Here is a 17893-nt window from a genome sequence, read left to right on the forward strand (position 1 = left end):
GCACGTGCAGCGCTCTCTGGGAATGTTTAGATATCTCCTCAAATGGCTCCGCATGGGAAAAAAAGGAAAAGTCCTCCTCTATGCTTTGACTGCAGCCGGCTGAAGCTGAGGGGCTGGCCCAAAATTGATATGAGCAAACACACACACACCCCCCCACACACACACACACACGCACACACTAACAGGGATACACTGTACATAAGCACATTCAATCACATACATTGTTATAAATGTTAATGCATATGCTCACATGCACAGAGCCGGGCGTGTGTGTCTCCTAACACACACACACACAGGCACATGCCACAATACACTGTATTAATTGTTGATCGTCTCCTGGTAGTAGAAAAGGGTGTACTGATCAGTGTGTGCATGTGCATTCTCTCTCTCTCTCTCTCTCTCTCACACACACACTGCATCTGGATATTAAGGCCTTGTCTGTACCAGCAACGGCAAGAGGAAGAGGAGGAAGAAGAAAAAAAAAGAGAGAAAAAAATTACAGCATATATCAGGAATTTTCCAGCTAATGATGTGCGGATGTGGTAGCACTGGGGAGAGAGAGCCACTGACTGTGCTGTCTTTGTTTCGCTTGCCGAGGGCCCCATGCTGCATTCCTGTACGCTGTGCATACTTTGGCAACAGTTGTGGTGCCCCCTTTTTTTTGTTTTACTGTATACAGTTTGTGTGCTGCTCTTGCACTTTTCTTCCTGGCTCTGTAGCTCCATCCCCCCCTCTCCCTCTCTCTCTCTCTCAGTCTACCTTTCCCCCTCATTTCGCCCTCGCTCTCGCTCTCTCTCTCTCTTAAATCTTCTCTGTCCCTCTTTTCTCAACTCATGTCCTTTCTTGGCCCGGTGCAGCGGCATTGTTGCGCCTGTAAATTGTCCTTTTTGCAGAAAAAGAGGGAGAAAGAGGGGAAAGTGCGAGGAGGAGTGAAATAATGGTGTTTACAACATGGCTGACTGCTGGAGCGTCGAATGGGGCCTCTCAGGAGACACAACATCACAGCCCTAGCTCCACTGTGCTCTGTGTGCATAGTTTTGCTCATATTATTATTATTATAACATCCGCTGCTTCTCCCATATGTGGCCTGCCTATACCGTCCGTAGCCTCTCTCCTTTCTCCTGAGATTCACTTAGGACGACTTTAATTAGCGGCGGATGGCTTTCAGGAATGTAATCAAGTTCTGGCCTAAGACTCGGAGCAGGGAACAGTCAAGCTATTTACCTGAGAGAACGAACCGCTCTGCAGTTTTGTTCCTTTTTAGTCAGTAACTGCGTATAGATGAAACTTCTAATCATGCTCTCATTGATTTGATTACAACAATAATGTGGCCTCCGGTGCATCTAAAGTACGTGTGTGTGTGTGTGTGTGTGTGGAGAGAGGATGTGTGTGTGTGTGTGTGTGTGCAGTGGTGCTCTTTCATCCTGGCCTTCCTCAGTGAGAGAGAATGTAAACATGGGCCCCTGGCCAAGCTCCATCAGCCCCAGAGCCTCCGGTGTTGCAGCCCCGAGCCCTGGCCTCAGTCGTCCTCGTGGCGTCGGGTCACTGAGAAGGGAGAGTGACAGCAAAACCTTTGTGTCATGGCGCTGGTGGTGAAGGAATGCGTGTTCCTCACACTTTGCCAATGATTTTAAGAATAATTCAGATTTAGTTCAACATGGGTCTAATTTTCATTTACCCCATCACCAAAATTAGCAGGTATAAATTTTATTTTTATTTTTTAACTTGGGTAAATCAACCAAAAAAGGCGATTGACATCCCATTGCCAGTAGATGAGTTTGCCTTTCTGTTATTGTTCCCCTGGGGAGTCATGTGGGACCTCACAGACGCACCAGAAACCAACACATCACAAACCTCACTTTCTTTCCCGAGTTGCATTCTGCATGATGCCCAAGATGTAAAAAAATAAATAAGTACGCAAAGGTTTAGCGGCTATTTAAGAAGAACAAATTAGCAATTTCACATGTGTGATGATCGGGGGGGGGGGGGACAAGTAGTCAGACAAGCAGATGGGATTTAAATGAGTTTCAAGCAGTCCATAGGAGCTGTTTTATACATTTCAGAAAGATATACATTTTGCGTGTGTGTGTAAACTCAACGTGAAACTGGAGCCAGCGAGTGATTACCTTGGCTCTGCTTTAAGACACCGGGGACAACACCTTACTTATCTCGGTCCAAAGCTTGAAAAGTCTGGTTTTACTGGTTTAAACTAAGACAACATACAATTAGTGAGCTTTACATAGACTGATTTAGTTACCTTTGGACAGTGGGGCGGCTGGATGCTTCTCTCCTTCTGGATGTTAAGCATGGTAGCTTGACAAAAAGACACGAGAATAGTATCAATCTTTTTTTGATTTATAGTTTTTGAAAAAACTAAAAAGGATCAGAGTATATTAGAAAAGCCTTTTCTGTCATTGTTCAAAATAAAATTAGTTCTACTAGTTACTAGTCTACTAGTTATACTACTTCTGAATAACTGTGCAAATTCATACAAAGGCTGACAATAGACTCATACCAATAAGTGTGAGATTAATAAATACTCGAGAGTGGACTTTTAGTCATGGAATAAAACGGACATTGCACTTAAATATGATGTGAAAACATATGTCAACATACCATATTTATGAAATGGGGAATGATTCATCGTGAATTAGTTTTCAATTCCTTTAATCATACTTTCTAAATCACTTAGTTTGAAGGTGAACCCGAACCCTCCGGATGCTGCCGTGTGCTCCAGACCTCAATAATTAAGGGAAACTACTTTCTAATCACTGATGAGAAGTAAATCCTCAAACATATGTCCCAAACTGTAATTCAACCAACATGACCCTTTTTAAAACATCAAATGCATGCTCCAGATAACTTGCATTCATTCGCAGACACTCCAACAAAAGCAGTTGGCATCCATGCACTTTCACCCAGGCAAAAGGCAGGTGCTCTCTCACGTGGGACTGCTCGCACATAACACCAACCAAACGCCCCCGCGCTCACATGCATGCACTCCCGTTGTCGTTAACTCCCCCTCATTGCCTGCACCGGGTCTCACTGGTGGTGGCACAGGTCCGGATGCTGCATGTCAGACAGGCTTGGAGGTCCAGCCCAGGAGGTCTGGAGGTCCTCTGGGGCAGGAGAGGCCATTTCCTCCACCGAGCGGAGGAGAGCGCAGCCGGGGGGGAGTGCGTGGGAGGCGGGGGAGGATGCTCTCAGCAGAGAGGAATTTCCAGAATGTTGTCCTTTAATCTAGAGTCAGCCTCTCACACTTCTCCCTCAACTCCAGCTCTCCCAGTTTTCATTCCTCCCCCGGCTTTATCTGACCACCTCCAGCTTTTACTGTATAGCCACGAGGAGTGGGAGAGAGGGAGACAGGGGGGAGAAAATGCAAAGCGGCCGCATGACCTGAGAGCAAACCGCTGCGTCGTGCACTTTTATGGCTGACTCACTGTCTCTCTTTCTGACCGTCCAGCACACGGTCTGTTCCTGCAGCCTGCATGGACGGAGGAGGCAGAGGGTATTGAAGGGAGATGTGAAGCAGAACAGAGAATCGGAGGGGTGAGGGAGAAGGAATGCAAACGTAGTCAGAAGAAGAGGAAGGGAAAGGACAGAGAAACAGCAACTCTGCAACCGGAGCTTGTCCCTTTTTCTTTTTATATCCGTCTACGTGTTGTTATCATCTCCCTGTAAGTGGACGCGTGGTTAGGCCGTAGCTCGAAGCGTGTTCTTTTTGCCAGGGTAATATTCTTTTTCAGATATTTGGTATAACAGATGTGAGTGTATGATCAAAGTGCATTCGTGGACATAAGAGGCTCTCCAACTGCTTACAGACGCAGCGGCTTAGAGGAACAGACAGGGAAGGATGGTTTTGTAGAGAGTGAACAGGAGATTGCAGGAGAGAGGTGGAGAGAAAAGGGTGAGACTGTTTGGAAACGAAGATGAGCACACTGAAACTTTTGAACCTGAGTTTTGAGGGGCTCGACAGTTCATAATTTTTCAAATATTAGGGTGCGTTAAGTAAAGGAAAGCAGTTAACTTGTTTTTGTTTATAGATAGTTAATGGCTAGTAGACTGTTTAACTGAGAAGGGATGCTCACAAAGGCTTATGACTACTAGTTTCATTATCCCCAGCTGTTATTTTTATTCTATAAATATTTCTAAATCAAACTCATTATTACTATAAGTGTTGTCTGTGTAGCTAGAGCCTGAAATGTCGTATTTATAAACTACTCAATCATTTACACCATCAACATATTTTAATGTGCAACAAATGCACTTGAAGACTGGACATTTAGATGCATGCATTTGTCTTTTTAAAGCAGGATAGCATAAAATACCTACCTTATCAAAAGTACCACATCAAATATATCTATGTATGCATATATAGTCAGGATGTCATTTCAGATTGCAATAAATGTGTCTGTCCTCCAGCGTGTATGTGACTACATCCAAACTTGTGATTGTGTGATGTATATATATATATATATATATATATATATATATATATATATATATATATATATATACATGCCATAATCTGCACTTGTGGTTTTCGAATAACTCTGTGTTGCAGATATACCCCGAGTTCTAGATCTGTGGTTCTTCCTAGAAGGCTCATGTGTTCGTAAGAGGCCTGACCTCAGACTGTGCAGAGCTTCAGCATCTGTGCACTTAACTGAAGTCACATGCATTCAGCTGCAAGACTCACAGGAAGGTGTCGATTGGGTCATTTAGTCCTTTTTGCATCCATCCTCATTTTAAAGCGACGTTTGTGTGTCTTTTCTGCTAACATTGAAATGCTGTGTGCTCAAAATAGATAATAAGTTAAGCACATGCAGGAAACGTACAGAAAAAATCCAAGAAGCATATTAAAATCTAAGAAAATCAAAACTATGCAGTCTTCAGTTTTCCTATGTTTAAAAAAAACTCTGACATTTTGCTGCATGACTACAGGGCCAGCCACTCGTCTCCCATTCATGTTTTTTCTTTGAGGTTTCACTGCTCTAAAAAGCCTTCAGTGATTCAAACAGTCGCTCTGTTCATTCTGAGAGCGTGTGTCTCACTTCTGGTCACGTGTCTCGGCCGACACATCGTGGCCAACGAGCCTCAACTTCCCCCCTATTTCCACTAAAGCAGGAAGCAGGAGATGAGAAAGTGTCACACATCTGCAAAACGCAGCCCCGGGCTCTATTAATAGCGTCATTCAGCTTAGAAGAAAAAAGTAACATGACTGAACTTTTTATTCTTCTTATCAGCGTGTGTTGAGCGCCTGGCTGAAGAATTCCAGCACGGGGTAATGTTTGGTCAGATTGTAGGTTTAACTGAATGGCTCCCCCCCCCCCTTACTCTGTAATTATGAATGGAGCCCCTGTTGCATTGAATTCTGGGGCAGGTGGGTAATAAAATAATGCCCCAGAGCCTGGTAACTTAACTCATTGTTGGTACTTGAGCTGCTTCCGAAGACCGTCAGGAGTAGTCTGCAAGAATAAATGTTTTCTTTGTCACGCGTGGCTTATTAAATCCTTATGGTTTATAGTTTTGTTGACATTACTGTGAAATAATATAATCTTTTTAACTTTCAAATGATCAGGGCAGACAGTTTAACAACCAAATATCTTTTCTGATGAAATGCACAAATGAAGATAAAAACTCTTCTGCAGAAATCACACGTTTTTGTGAACAGCACATCGATGCAGGCATCAGCCCATATCGCCAAGTGCTCTTGAATCTCGTCGTCTTGTTGACATCTTCGGCGTGCTCTTCCTTTTTCATCCTGTATTTTTTTTTTTTCTTCCGTTTTGTGTCATGTGTTCGGGACGTCGTCAATGCGCCCACTCGACATTTTCCTGCTTTATTCTCCATTTGCTCACTCTGACCTATCCAGGAGCTTTCCCGGGTGGCAGTTAAAGTTGAATGTCCAGAGCAAGTTCAGGAAAACGTCTAGGGTTCAGTGCCTGTCTGAAAGCAGCTGAACAGTCTCCAGCCGTCCTAGCAGCTTTCAGGCGCTGCACTTAGACACAGTGGTGCCTTCAACTGACTGCTAACATCAGAATGAAATCCTGCTCATGACGATATGGGATGCTGCGGCGTGGAACACTGCCCACCGGGTATGAAACTTTTAACAACACCGGTGTTACCGATTACGCCGGAAAATGTGCTAGAAATGATGTGTCTGCTCAGTATCTGCAGATAATGATGCAGGCGCACATTACTCCAGATTGCACCAGACATTTTACAAGACGCTTAATATCTGCAGAGCACTCACTTTGATCTCAAACATGAGATTCTGCTGCGGGCAGCCTCACACTGCTGATGGAAGTATTAACACCAGATGCTCTTGACTTCATCACACAGTTTGCAGATTAAGACATGCATGTTTTCAATCAGGTTACTATTTGGCATTCAAATTAAATTGTGACCAAATCTCCCGCCATCATCGTCTGAAATTGTAACGCAAACACCTTAAGTTAATTATTTTTAGCGTCTGACTAAATATGAATGGTATTTTTCATTGAGTGTTTTATTTGAACGTGGGCGCAACCCATTAACTGTATATAAATATGGACGATATGACTGCTCTCTGAAAGTGAGGTGTTGTGATCTGGCTGCGGCACTATAACCTGCCTCCTCCATGTTTGTTGATGGGACATGGAGAGAAGTAATCAAAAAGTGTGGTTTGGTAATAATTAGCTATTCGATGCCATAGGAATTCGGGGTGAAACATCATGATTGACACTAGAGACTGACTCACGATTGTTGGTACTTCGAGACAGCGGCTCAATCCTCGTAGCTACTCAACAGATATTAGGCGTTGTTTCTAGATATTGGGAGGAAGTGAAGATGGGTCGTCCATCTTTATACACATTCTATGGTGCTACCACTGATACACATGAAATAACCAAAGGGTTTTATGTCTATAGAAAGACACATTTTTTATTTGGCAATAAATATAATAGCTGTTGTCTCAGTGTTTAAAGAAGTGGACAACCGGACTCTATGCATGGGTTGCCAAACATGGAGCCGCACAGCTAGCTATGCTTTCTTCCATAGGAAGGACTAACATGTAAACTTAAATACGACCAGGGAGAAAAATCCCACACAAATACAAACATTCTTTGGACAGAATTAAAACCACTGATCAACACATGTAAAACTGAAGTCATCAACCTCCCCTAGTGAAAGAATCGTGTCCAAAAGCCTGTGAACCATAACGTTATGCAAGTGCTGACTCCATCTGACTTCTCATGAGGCACATACGCGAGGACCTGCTTCCCTCTTTAATAGTTCATATTTGGCCATGAACATCCTGTTCAAGATACTGACCTCACATTACCCCTACGAGCCTGTGGATAACGTCTAATGAGGGCACCGTGTCCTCATTTCCCTGCAGTGAGTCCGAGCATCTAATAAAAGATATCTAGGTGACACGGCACACGCTTTGCTTACAAACACTCACCTCCGCCTCTGAGATCCCGATAAGTGCTCTGCACAGCCTGGAGGGGGGACTGCAGCCAAAAGCTGCTGGAAAAATCTGGAGTTAAGGAAAGCACCTGGAACCGGTCCACTCTCATACTAGGGGTCAGTGAGTTTTGTCTGGAGGCTTTCCCTACTGTAGCTGTTAACAATGCTGCTGCTTTCCTGCAGGCCATGGACACACACACATACACACACACACTCGCACAAATACACATATACACAAACGTATACACACACACACACACACACACACACACACACACTCAGAGCTCCCAATAGAGTTACAGGGACAAATTTGAAAACCATGCTCAGGGCTAATTGGCACAAAATGGCCACCGTTATACCTCAGGTGGGTGTACGGTAGCTTGATGCAAAACAGGAAGTATTTTTTTTCTATTTTGGCTGGAGTAGGAGGAAGGATGGGATTGTTGCTGCAAAAGTCGACCCATTATCTCTTCATGTACACCTATAAACTAATGTTTGGGTTATTATTGTAATAAGTAGCGCATTTAATAAACCGATATATATTTATGTATGCGCAAGTACAGTATTGGGTGACCCTGGTGGATTAATGTGGAAAGACTGCGTGACGTGGTTACACCAAAACAGGAGCAGGGAATCTTGTCCTGCCAGATATGACATCATATCTTGCGTAAGCCTAAGATGGGAACAGAGAAGCATTACCCTGTGTGTGTGTGTGTGTGTGTGTGTGTGTGTGTGTGTGTGTGTGTGTGTGTGTGTGTGTGTGTGTGTGTGTGTGTGTGTGTGTGTGTGTGTGTGTGTGTGTGTGTGTGTGTGTGTGTGTGTGTGTGTGTGTGTGTGTGTGTGTGTGTGTGTGTGTGTGTGTGTGTGTGTGTGTGTGTCTGACAGAGAGTGAGACCCCTCCCTAGACAGTGACTACACAGGAAGAAACTATAAGAGATGTGTGTTTGTCTTTGCATGTAAACTCAAACAATTGTGTCTCAACTGGTTTCTTCTGTGTGTGTGTGTAGGTGGTGACACTGTGGTACAGAGCCCCAGAAGTGCTGCTCCAGTCCAGTTACGCTACACCAGTGGACCTGTGGAGCGTCGGCTGCATCTTTGCTGAGATGTTCAGGAGAAGGTGAGAGCTGCAGGAAACACACAGAGCAAACTGGAGACGTTTTCAACTGAAATGTTAAACTGAAAAATCCCAGGGACACAGTTTGATACCCGTGTAGTCGTATCAGTGAATTTAGAAGAACAGATTTCTTTGAAAGCCCGAGAAGATGAAGGAGGAAAACATGGAAACAGAAGAGGGGGATCTTTGAGGAGACAGCTCTGATTTGGCCTGTCTTTTTTTTCCACCGGGGAAATGTCCCTCAGTGAGCCCGACACCAGACCCATTAGATCTGGGAAAATAAATCAGAAAAACTTGGAGATGTGGGGAGGGATTTAGAGGTCGGCAACCAAACTACCACTACTCACTATTCTCATGCCATCATTTTCGAATAATCCCGTCAGTCGCCCGCTGCTGTACCCTGTCTGTCTTCTGCTTTCACAGTTGCACATGACATTTACACCTCAACTGCTGATGAGTTTTGGGGAAATGAAACATGCGTAAACTTGGCACAGTGTATTTACCACATACAAGCTGGCTCTTAATCCACCAAAGGCATGTCCATACACTATATATATCTTTTCTCATATGAGTGAGACCAGGGCCCCTGTTCAGACTTGGTTTTAAAATCTGTCCGGAGTGATCCAATCGCATGCAGATGGCACTAAGTACGTCTGTCGTGATAGGATCGCACTTCCTTGCTCTATGTGCAAAAGGACGCACGTTTGCAATGACCACATGATGCTGTTTTTGATCTGTCTGATTCGGGATGCATGAGCATTCACACAGCTGAAAGCATATTCCCACCAAAGACTGTATATAAAGATGGACGACATAATTCCTCTTCCCCCCACTATCCAGAAATGAAGCTAAAATAACCCGATTAGGAATGAGGGTAGATAAAAACTACCCTATAATGACAGAAACCATTCTTCATTTTGGTCCATGCTCAATCAACTAACATGGAGCAGGCAGGATTTATGACCTCTACTGCAATCAGCCACCAGGTGGCGATCGAGACACTCTGGCTTCACTTTCAATGAGCTGTCATGTCGTCCTTCTTTAAATACAGTCTATGTTTGCCACGTTGTGTCCCCGACTCGCCATGAAGGGGATCGGATTGCATTTGGTTGCGTTCACACATGTACTCAGAGCTGCTGTCTTGTGATCCGACCATTCAAGGGCGGATGTTAATACAGGGTGTGGGGGTGTAAGTCTGAGCTTATATCAGTCATCTGCCATCTTCTCTTTGCCATGAAGTGATTTGATCGTTGAAGTGAAAACTGATACAGATAATTTAGGGTAAATGTCCCTGATCATTGGTCAATTGACTTTATTCACGTGGTGTTTTTCAGACCATAAGAATTCCACCGAGAAGAGACACCTTCTTCTGCTTATGCTCCTCAGCATTAACTTTTATTTCCCATTTTAAAAACCCAACTGTCGTCATTACAGGATCAGTTATTTGGGTGTTTCTTAAACTTGTCGCCGCTTCCTTAAATGACACCTGTCAAATGCCCCTGTGAGCATTGAGGAATCACATTTCAGTTGCCTTATCGAACCACTGCAGTAATGGCAGGCTGCCTGCTGTGGTCGCAGCGTTGCGAGTCACGATTCTGCTTCTTGGTCTAGGTATTTGTCAGTTTGTGGTCTAACGAACTTCACACGCTGGAGAGCCGGGCTAAAAACGTACCAAAAAAACCTTCAACTGCCTGCTTATGCAAGAAAAAAAGGACTTCTCCAGGGCATACGGACAAATGTTGTCATTTTGGCATCAATCTAACGTTATGTTACTCATTGTTTGTTTTAGAAATTGGTCTTTTATTCCAAAGAGCTGGGACCCAGCCAGCTTGTACTGGTGTGCTGTGGAGGAGATAAGAACGGTTTCTCTGAGGTAGGGCTAAGTGCCAGGAGGAGCAGCCCTGCCTGTAGTTAATGCTTCCTTCCCCAACCGTCCTAACACCCAGACTTGCAGAGCCACACTTGTATGGCTCAGTGGGAATGTAAAAAGGCAGAGGGTGACACAGGGTGAAGCGATTGTGTAGCCATGCAGAATGCAGACAGGTGAAAATCACATGAGAGATGCCTGCATTGACAGCAGATGCTTTCTCAGGAAACAATGAGATCGTTGATCCAGAGGGAGGTGAACCACGACAAGCATGAGTTCACCTTGCTGCTGATTGCTGAAATGGCTGAAGTTACAGTTTTATTCTTGTAATATTAGGACTTTTTTTTCTCCTTAATTTACAACTTCACCTTTGTTTTATTCCGCCTTTAGTCTTGCAATATTCCAAATTGATTCATATAAATTTTTTGTTAATTCTTCACAGTTGATTAACGTTGTTCCTGTAATATTATGACTCTCTTCCTTGACTTTCCCTTTTTGTTTTTTGATAATATGCCCCTTAAACTCAATTGTACAACGCCGTCAGTCCCAATCTGAGATTCTGGTCTGACTTGTTGGATACTAGCAAACCTTCAGATGAGGGAATCTCTTATAGAAACATGGCGTCACAGGGAGTGGAAGCTGTTCTCAGCTATTTGAGACCAAGGTTTATTTTTTTATTATTGGCCAGAAAACTCGCACTCAGTGTTTTCCACATTCACCTCTTTGAGGAGTTGATCCTGTTCCAGTGGAAACGAATGCTGGTGCATCCTTCCCCACTTCCCCACTCCCCACTCCTTCTCAAACAGAGCTGGTGCAAATGTGTGTCAGGTCATTAAAACTTTATTTGGCAGCCTGCTGTAAAGATGATTCCAAATGGATGTTGGTGGCACAATTCACCGGTTTGTATCGCCTGTTTTTTCCAGTAGCGTAAAGGTGAAGTTGGAGTATAGGCTGCTAGTCATTGTATTCACAGTCACATTTGCACTTAATACAGTAGAGAGGTGACTGGGGGTACATTCAGACATGTTTAATCCAATTCAGACGTGAACATCCTTCCTTCTTGCCAACTAGGGACTGTCATGAAACAACAGCAACATGTATTTAATATGTGCGGAAGAGAATATAGTGTTCCTGTCGAAAGCAGACACAAAGTGAACTGCTGGCAATCCTATCTTGTCTGATAGCAGTGAGAGGTGTACGTCTGCGCTGCAGGCGTGTGTGTGTGTTTGTGTGTGTGTGTGTGTGTTTGTGTAGCCATTCCCAGTATAAACACTCACCTTGTCAGGACCAGTAGACCTCATGGGTACTAAAGCCCAGCTCTAATGCGGCAAGACTTAACCAGATTAAGTTTAGTGGTTGGGTGTGAATTGTGGTACGGTCATGGTTAGAGTTGGGCCTGAATTGGTCGCACTTGAATGGAAGTCAATGGGAAGTCCTAATAAGGATAGCTTGGTAAACCTGTGTGTGTGTGTGTGTTTGTGTTGTCTGGGTTAGGGTACTTCTTCTCTTACCCTGACACAATGAGCTGTAAAAAGCTTGTGTGTGTTTCCAACTTTGCCTCAAGGTGGAATCAAGGCAGAGCCCTTTGATGGTGATAAAGAGAACATTCTCTCTCTCTCTCTCTCTCCCTCTCTCTCTCAGTCTCTCTCTCTCTGCAGGTGATTAAGATGGCTTTTTAAAAGGCCACCTGTTAGAGATTAAAGGGCACCTGGGAGCAGCAGTGAAAGAAAGAGGCGATTGAGGGGAAAGTGCGGAACAAGAGCAGAGAAGCAAATACGGTTTTATTGATTTGCAGTTTTGTTGAATTGGAGATTAGAATCGTTGACAGCTCAAGTACAACCCCCCCGACTGTATCTGCCAACTGCAAATGGTCCGGTAACTAATTGAATGTCCTTTTTGTGGGAATGAGTGAATACCTCAGGTGCACAACAGATTTTGATGATTTGCGCGATTCCCTCTATAAAGGAGACTTCACTGCTTTGTTTTTTATATTCTTGTCAATCAACTAGATGTCTTGGTTTTTGACGGCTGAACTAAACCAGCAGCCGGAAGATGCTGCATATTTTCTGTCACATGTCGCAGCTCCATTGAAGCAGTGACGGCCCCCCCTTTCATTTAACGTTGCAAGTCAGAAAAGTGCAACTCTAACTTCAGAACATTTTAGTTATGACTCATGAAACTTCAAAAGCATTTTCCCCTCAGGCCTCTTCTTCTCCACTTTCACAGTCAAACCGGCCATTGTAAAAAAAAAATCTCTTTTAATGACTATGTATTGCAGAGAGGAGTTGGAAACTTGTTGTGAAAGGAATTTGAGCAAATATCGTACAAGTCTGCATCTGCATGGCTGGGATAGTGTCAGGGTGAGTCATGTTTCCAGTGAATGAGAGCGCCTGCTTGTTGACATTCCTCCAATCGAAAAGGTTGAACGTCTTGCGTTAATGGTCCGCGAAAGGCCCCACATCCGTGTTGACTTTCTCACACTTTGCTGCTCGATTGATAAATCCCCAACGGTGCACACTCGCGTGCATGTGGGTGTGTGTGCATGCTTCACACAAAGACACACACGCACTCATTTGTACAGTACATTCAAATACAAACTTACATGTCCACACTCACTTCACACTGACTCGAGCTTTAACACACGAAGAAGGCACTTTCAACCTCTCTTTCTCTCCATTTCCCACCCGGACAGATTGACACTCTCACGTGCAAACATGCACGTGCACATGCACTCATGCACACATTCCAGAGGTTGTCTCAGTGGAATGTGGGACAGAGCCGTGTTGGCACTAAGGGAAGCGTTACTCAACTGCCTATCCCAACCCATTCTCAGTCCTCCTTTAACTGCCATCGGTCTGTGGGTGTATGTGCACACAAATGCACGTGCAGATGCCCCTTTTGTGTGTGCACGTGTGTGCTTGCTCGGGTGTGTGCGACTGTTGCGTTTGCACTCCACTGTAGATTGTGTGTGCATGCCAGTGGTCGGCAGTATGTGAATCCAGTCATCCCCCCTCCAACAAACCGACAAACAGCTCCAGGTTTAAAAATGGACCTCTCGGAATTATCAGCCCTACTTGTTTTGGCATGATGACTTTGCTGTAGGTGCATTTTTTTCATACATACTTGGTATAAGTAGGCTTTCGAAGCTCAGTGCAGCGCTTTACCCCAAAAGACCTGCGTATGTTGTGTGGTCCTGTTTTTAAATGTCAGATTACATTTCATTATACTACATGTCATTTAGCTAATGCTTTTATCCAAAGCAACTGACCATTAGCATCCGATAGGGGGCATTTTTAGGGGCTCCAGCATCTTGCTGGGGCTGGGATTCGAGCTGCCAACCTTCTGGTTAGAAGACAACTGCTCTACACCCTCAGCCACATCAGCCCTAAATGTCCAGATGTTTTAAGAAGTGGTGCAACAACAACAAAAACTCACAGAGACTTCCAATAGCTTGAGACATCACAAATCTAAACTCATTTCCAGCCCTGATCTGAAGCAAGTGATCGAGAGTCGCTGAAAAAAGAAAGAAAGTGCAAAATACCCCTGAGTGACTAATATCCCAGTGTCTGAGTCTGTAGGAAAGTGTGGGTGTTCAGCTATGTGAAGCTTCCTGCAACACAGGGAACACATGGTGGCGAGCCAGCCGCTGCTGACTGAAGTTAAGTGGGGTTGCACTTGGGCTGTATTGAGGACTGGATACAGAATCCATATACACAAATGCATACAAGCACACCTACAGGTGTCAGTATCCTGCCTAACATTGACATCTGCTGGCGACTGATTATCTCAGACAAACAGAACAATTGAAACAGCTAGTCGGTTCCCTTTAGACCATTTCATACTGTTAATTTGAAAGGAATTCTCATTTCATTTTGATAAAGAGTTGTGCTGCTCAAAGAAAGACGTCTCTGTAACAACAACACCTCCTCATTTCCTTTTAGTCAGCAGGCAGGTCTAGTTCCCATCCCTCTTTCTGTTCAAATTATCCAACTGTTCTTTCACACGCCTCTCCCTCCCACTTTCCTGCACACATTCACACAGAGAGCAAAAGCAGACACACATAAGGGATAAATAGGCTTTTTCTGCCTTGTGCGGTGGCCCGGCAGCCCTGTGCTGATGATGACTACTGGAATTTGTGCGGGTGCCAGGGCAGGCACAGCCGCCCACGGGCATGCAAAAGACGGCCCAAAGCCGCAGGAACCACCAGCAGCCCCGCTGTCGCTCTCCACCCTCCTTTCATCCCTCCCTCCTTCCCCTCCACGACCAGCGCCGCCTCGCAATCTGCGAGCGGCGACTGTGCGGCCACTTCAAACGTTCACGTCGGAGTCACACATTCCTCTCCGCCTTGAGCCAAAAGCTTATATCTTAAGTCTGGTCATCCACAGTGCACTGTGGGCATCAACGCTCACATCAGAACTAATATTGCACACTGCCAATGTGTGTTTTAAACTTATTCATTAACTTTATAGCAGTGCAATATTCTGTATATAGACATAGACTTGTGGAAATGTTTCAGCAGCAGTACTCAGACTCGACTGTTTTTATTTTCCATTTTCCAGGCCGCTGTTTCGAGGAACCTCAGATGTTGATCAGCTGGGAAAGATTTTTGAGTAAGTAAGATCGACCCTGTGATCGCTGACCACTCCTGAGGTCCTGTATGTTTCTTTAGACTCAATAAAGATAACAAAAATGTTATTGTACTCTCCAAAAAGTCATGATGACCATATTGCATCGTTCCAAAACTCACCGACTGAAATGCATACAAGCCACCAGTTATTTAGCATTTATATTATATTTAAGATCTGAGGAGCCTCACTGATGATCTTTATCACCCCACAGTGTTGTCGGGGTACCTTCAGTCGAGGACTGGCCCCAGGAAGTGGCCCTTCCACAGAGTGCCTTCAGCCCTCGGCCCCCTAAGCCAATAGAAGACTTGATTCCGGACATAGAAGAGCAAGGACGGGCCCTCTTAATGGTGGATACCTTTTTATTTTATTTGTTATTCTTGCTTTAAACTTGATAACAAACCATATTTGTGTGTGTTTCATTAGGTTTGACACAAACTGGTCATTCTTGTCATTTTAACCAACCTTCTCTCATTCTGCCTTCCGCAGCAATTCCTCGCCTTCAACCCCTCCAGGAGGATATCGGCCTTCGCGGCGCTGAGCCACCCTTACTTCCAAAGCGTGGACAGCCACAGTAGAAGCGTGTACGCGGCCCAGCCCATCCCCAGCAACAAGCCCACTATGGAGGAGAGGAGCGCTTGACAGCCGTCCCTCGCCCTCAGTCCTCCAACACAGCGTCTATAAAAAGCGTTCAGCTCGCCTCTCTGCCGTCTGCTTCACGTTTGTTTTCTACGGCGCGAAATCAAAGTGCGTTGATTAACATTTTGCGGACTCTGCTTGGCGGATGAATATTAAATGTCAAAGTGAAAACAAAACCTGTAGAAACGGATTAAAATGTTAACTTCAAATACAAAACACAAACTCACTGATTGAAAGGGTGCAAAACTCCGAATATTTATCAGACCATTGGCCTCAGTCACAGCCTTGCATCTGTATAGTATCTGTATCAGTGTTATATGGAGAGTGTGACTGAGCAGCAGCTTTAAATTCTGCATGACATTCTTGATTATATTGTGATTGCACCCTTTCCTTTTTGCTTAAAGACTGAGTCCCCTCTACTCAATACTCGCTGCCTCCACATTTTACTGATCTCCTTCCAATGACTCCTCATTTTTCATAATGTCTCTCTATTCATAGTGTAGTTTATGTCCATGGCTGCAGCAGATGCATTTAACTAAAAACAAAATTCACATTTTAATTACACGCATGAGATTCTATCTACTATCCAACCTCAGAGATTTGTTTTCTCTTTGACGCGAAAGAGATGTTTATCTGAAATTCAGCGTAAAAAAAAAAGCTTAATCGACTGTGATTCCGTGTTGCGCATAAACTCAGAAGCATGAAATAGACCCACAGGGGGCAAATACCTTTTTGATAGTCAATGTCCGGCGCCCTGGGAAAGTCCTCCTCCCCAGAAGAAGAGAGCCATGTCCTGTCGCTCTCGCCCCCTTGAACTGATGCACAAAGCTATCCTCCTTCCATGAACTGATGGATTGTAATTGCTGCTTTTAGGTTTCAAAATGTTGATGGTGGACACTTGCATCTCAGACTGACTGGTGGCAGTGGATGGACCGAGCCGCGTAGGCCACAACGCAGAGGCCTCTTCCTCACCAGCGTTCAGCCTTGCAAGAGCCCTCTCTCGACTGAGGTGGGGGGGTGGGGGGGGGCAGACCGTACGGGAGCCCGTGGGGATTGGCGTCGGCTCTGGCGTGTGCACCACCACTGACATTGGCGCACTCCGGCACACGCCTGCCCATTTCGAAACCATTACAAGGCATCACAAGCCAACCACTCGCTGCCATGTCGTGACTTATCATTCCCGTCATATATGTATTAGATCACTGCCACCTTGAGGATGTCCTGAGTAACTGCAGACCAGTAGCAGGATTCTAATGGCCTCTGCACTGTTCGAGGGACTCGTCGTCATCATTATGTTTGGGCTGATATCGGTGCTGAGACAATGATGAAAGAACCTTATAGAAAAAGTTCCTGCCACTCACTCGGTGTTTTATGACTTGCTTTTTAGTCTTTGCCGTCATGGGCTTTTTTATCCTTATGAAATACAATTATTATTTACTATTTGAATGATACAGTAATGCACAGGCTTGCAATAGGTGGAGAAGGTCCCACCAGCACTACTCATCATGAAAACATTTGGCATAGTATTGTCGCCAATATTCTGTATTTAATTTTAATTTTATTGACAAGTCTTATATGCTTTTTTTCTTTGTTCTGTCGAGTTTGTTACTTGAGGTTTTTTTTTTTTTTATGGAAGATGCTGGGGCATATAATATTCTTACACCAATTACACCAACTTTGTAGCTGATCATAGAATTTGTGTAAGAATAGTTTGACAATGTAAGGAATGTATAAATGATAGGCATTGGTACTGTACAGTATGTAGTGCTAAGAACAAGCTGCAACGGTGGACAACTTTTGATACGTGCATCGTCAGCCCATAGAAATGTCATGAAAAAAATGGAATAGACGTAGAGGAGCGAGGGTCAGTGGAATGTCGTACGGCGAGAGTATTTTTTCTATTGAAAATGTCGGGCGGGTTCTGTGGGTGCTGGTTGAACTTCATTTACTTTGGATTGAGAGTGACTACCAATTTTACAGTGGTTTTAAAATGAAATAATGCACAAATTATTTTCTGTACAGTTTTTATTTTGTTTGCTTTCTTTTTCAGTTTGTCCTCTTTTATTCAAGTTCAGTTTTTACCAGCAAAGGAAAAAAAAGCAAGTTATCCAGAGTTGTATTTTTGTATGTAGTAGTTCTTGCAGAACAGTAACATATTTTAACACTGGTTTTCTTAACAGGTAGTGCTGCTAGCAC

General features: G+C 44.2%; 1 protein-coding gene across 2 annotated transcripts in view; it reads left to right on the top strand.

Moving 5' to 3' along the window:
- The window catches only part of cdk6 (cyclin-dependent kinase 6), a 34127-nt gene extending 17424 nt beyond the window's left edge, over positions 1–16703 (top strand). For both annotated transcript variants that reach the window (XM_053446523.1, XM_053446524.1), the window contains exons 5-8: positions 8460–8569; positions 14993–15043; positions 15273–15408; positions 15548–16703. In XM_053446523.1, coding sequence (XP_053302498.1) covers positions 8460–8569; positions 14993–15043; positions 15273–15408; positions 15548–15700 — 450 coding nt within the window. In that variant the 3' untranslated portion in view covers positions 15701–16703. The remainder of the gene's footprint in view (positions 1–8459; positions 8570–14992; positions 15044–15272; positions 15409–15547) is intronic.
- The last annotated feature ends 1190 nt before the right edge of the window (positions 16704–17893 follow it).

The sequence above is a fragment of the Pleuronectes platessa genome, chromosome 18, assembly GCF_947347685.1.
Source record: "Pleuronectes platessa chromosome 18, fPlePla1.1, whole genome shotgun sequence".
Taxonomy (NCBI): Eukaryota; Metazoa; Chordata; class Actinopteri; order Pleuronectiformes; family Pleuronectidae; genus Pleuronectes; species Pleuronectes platessa.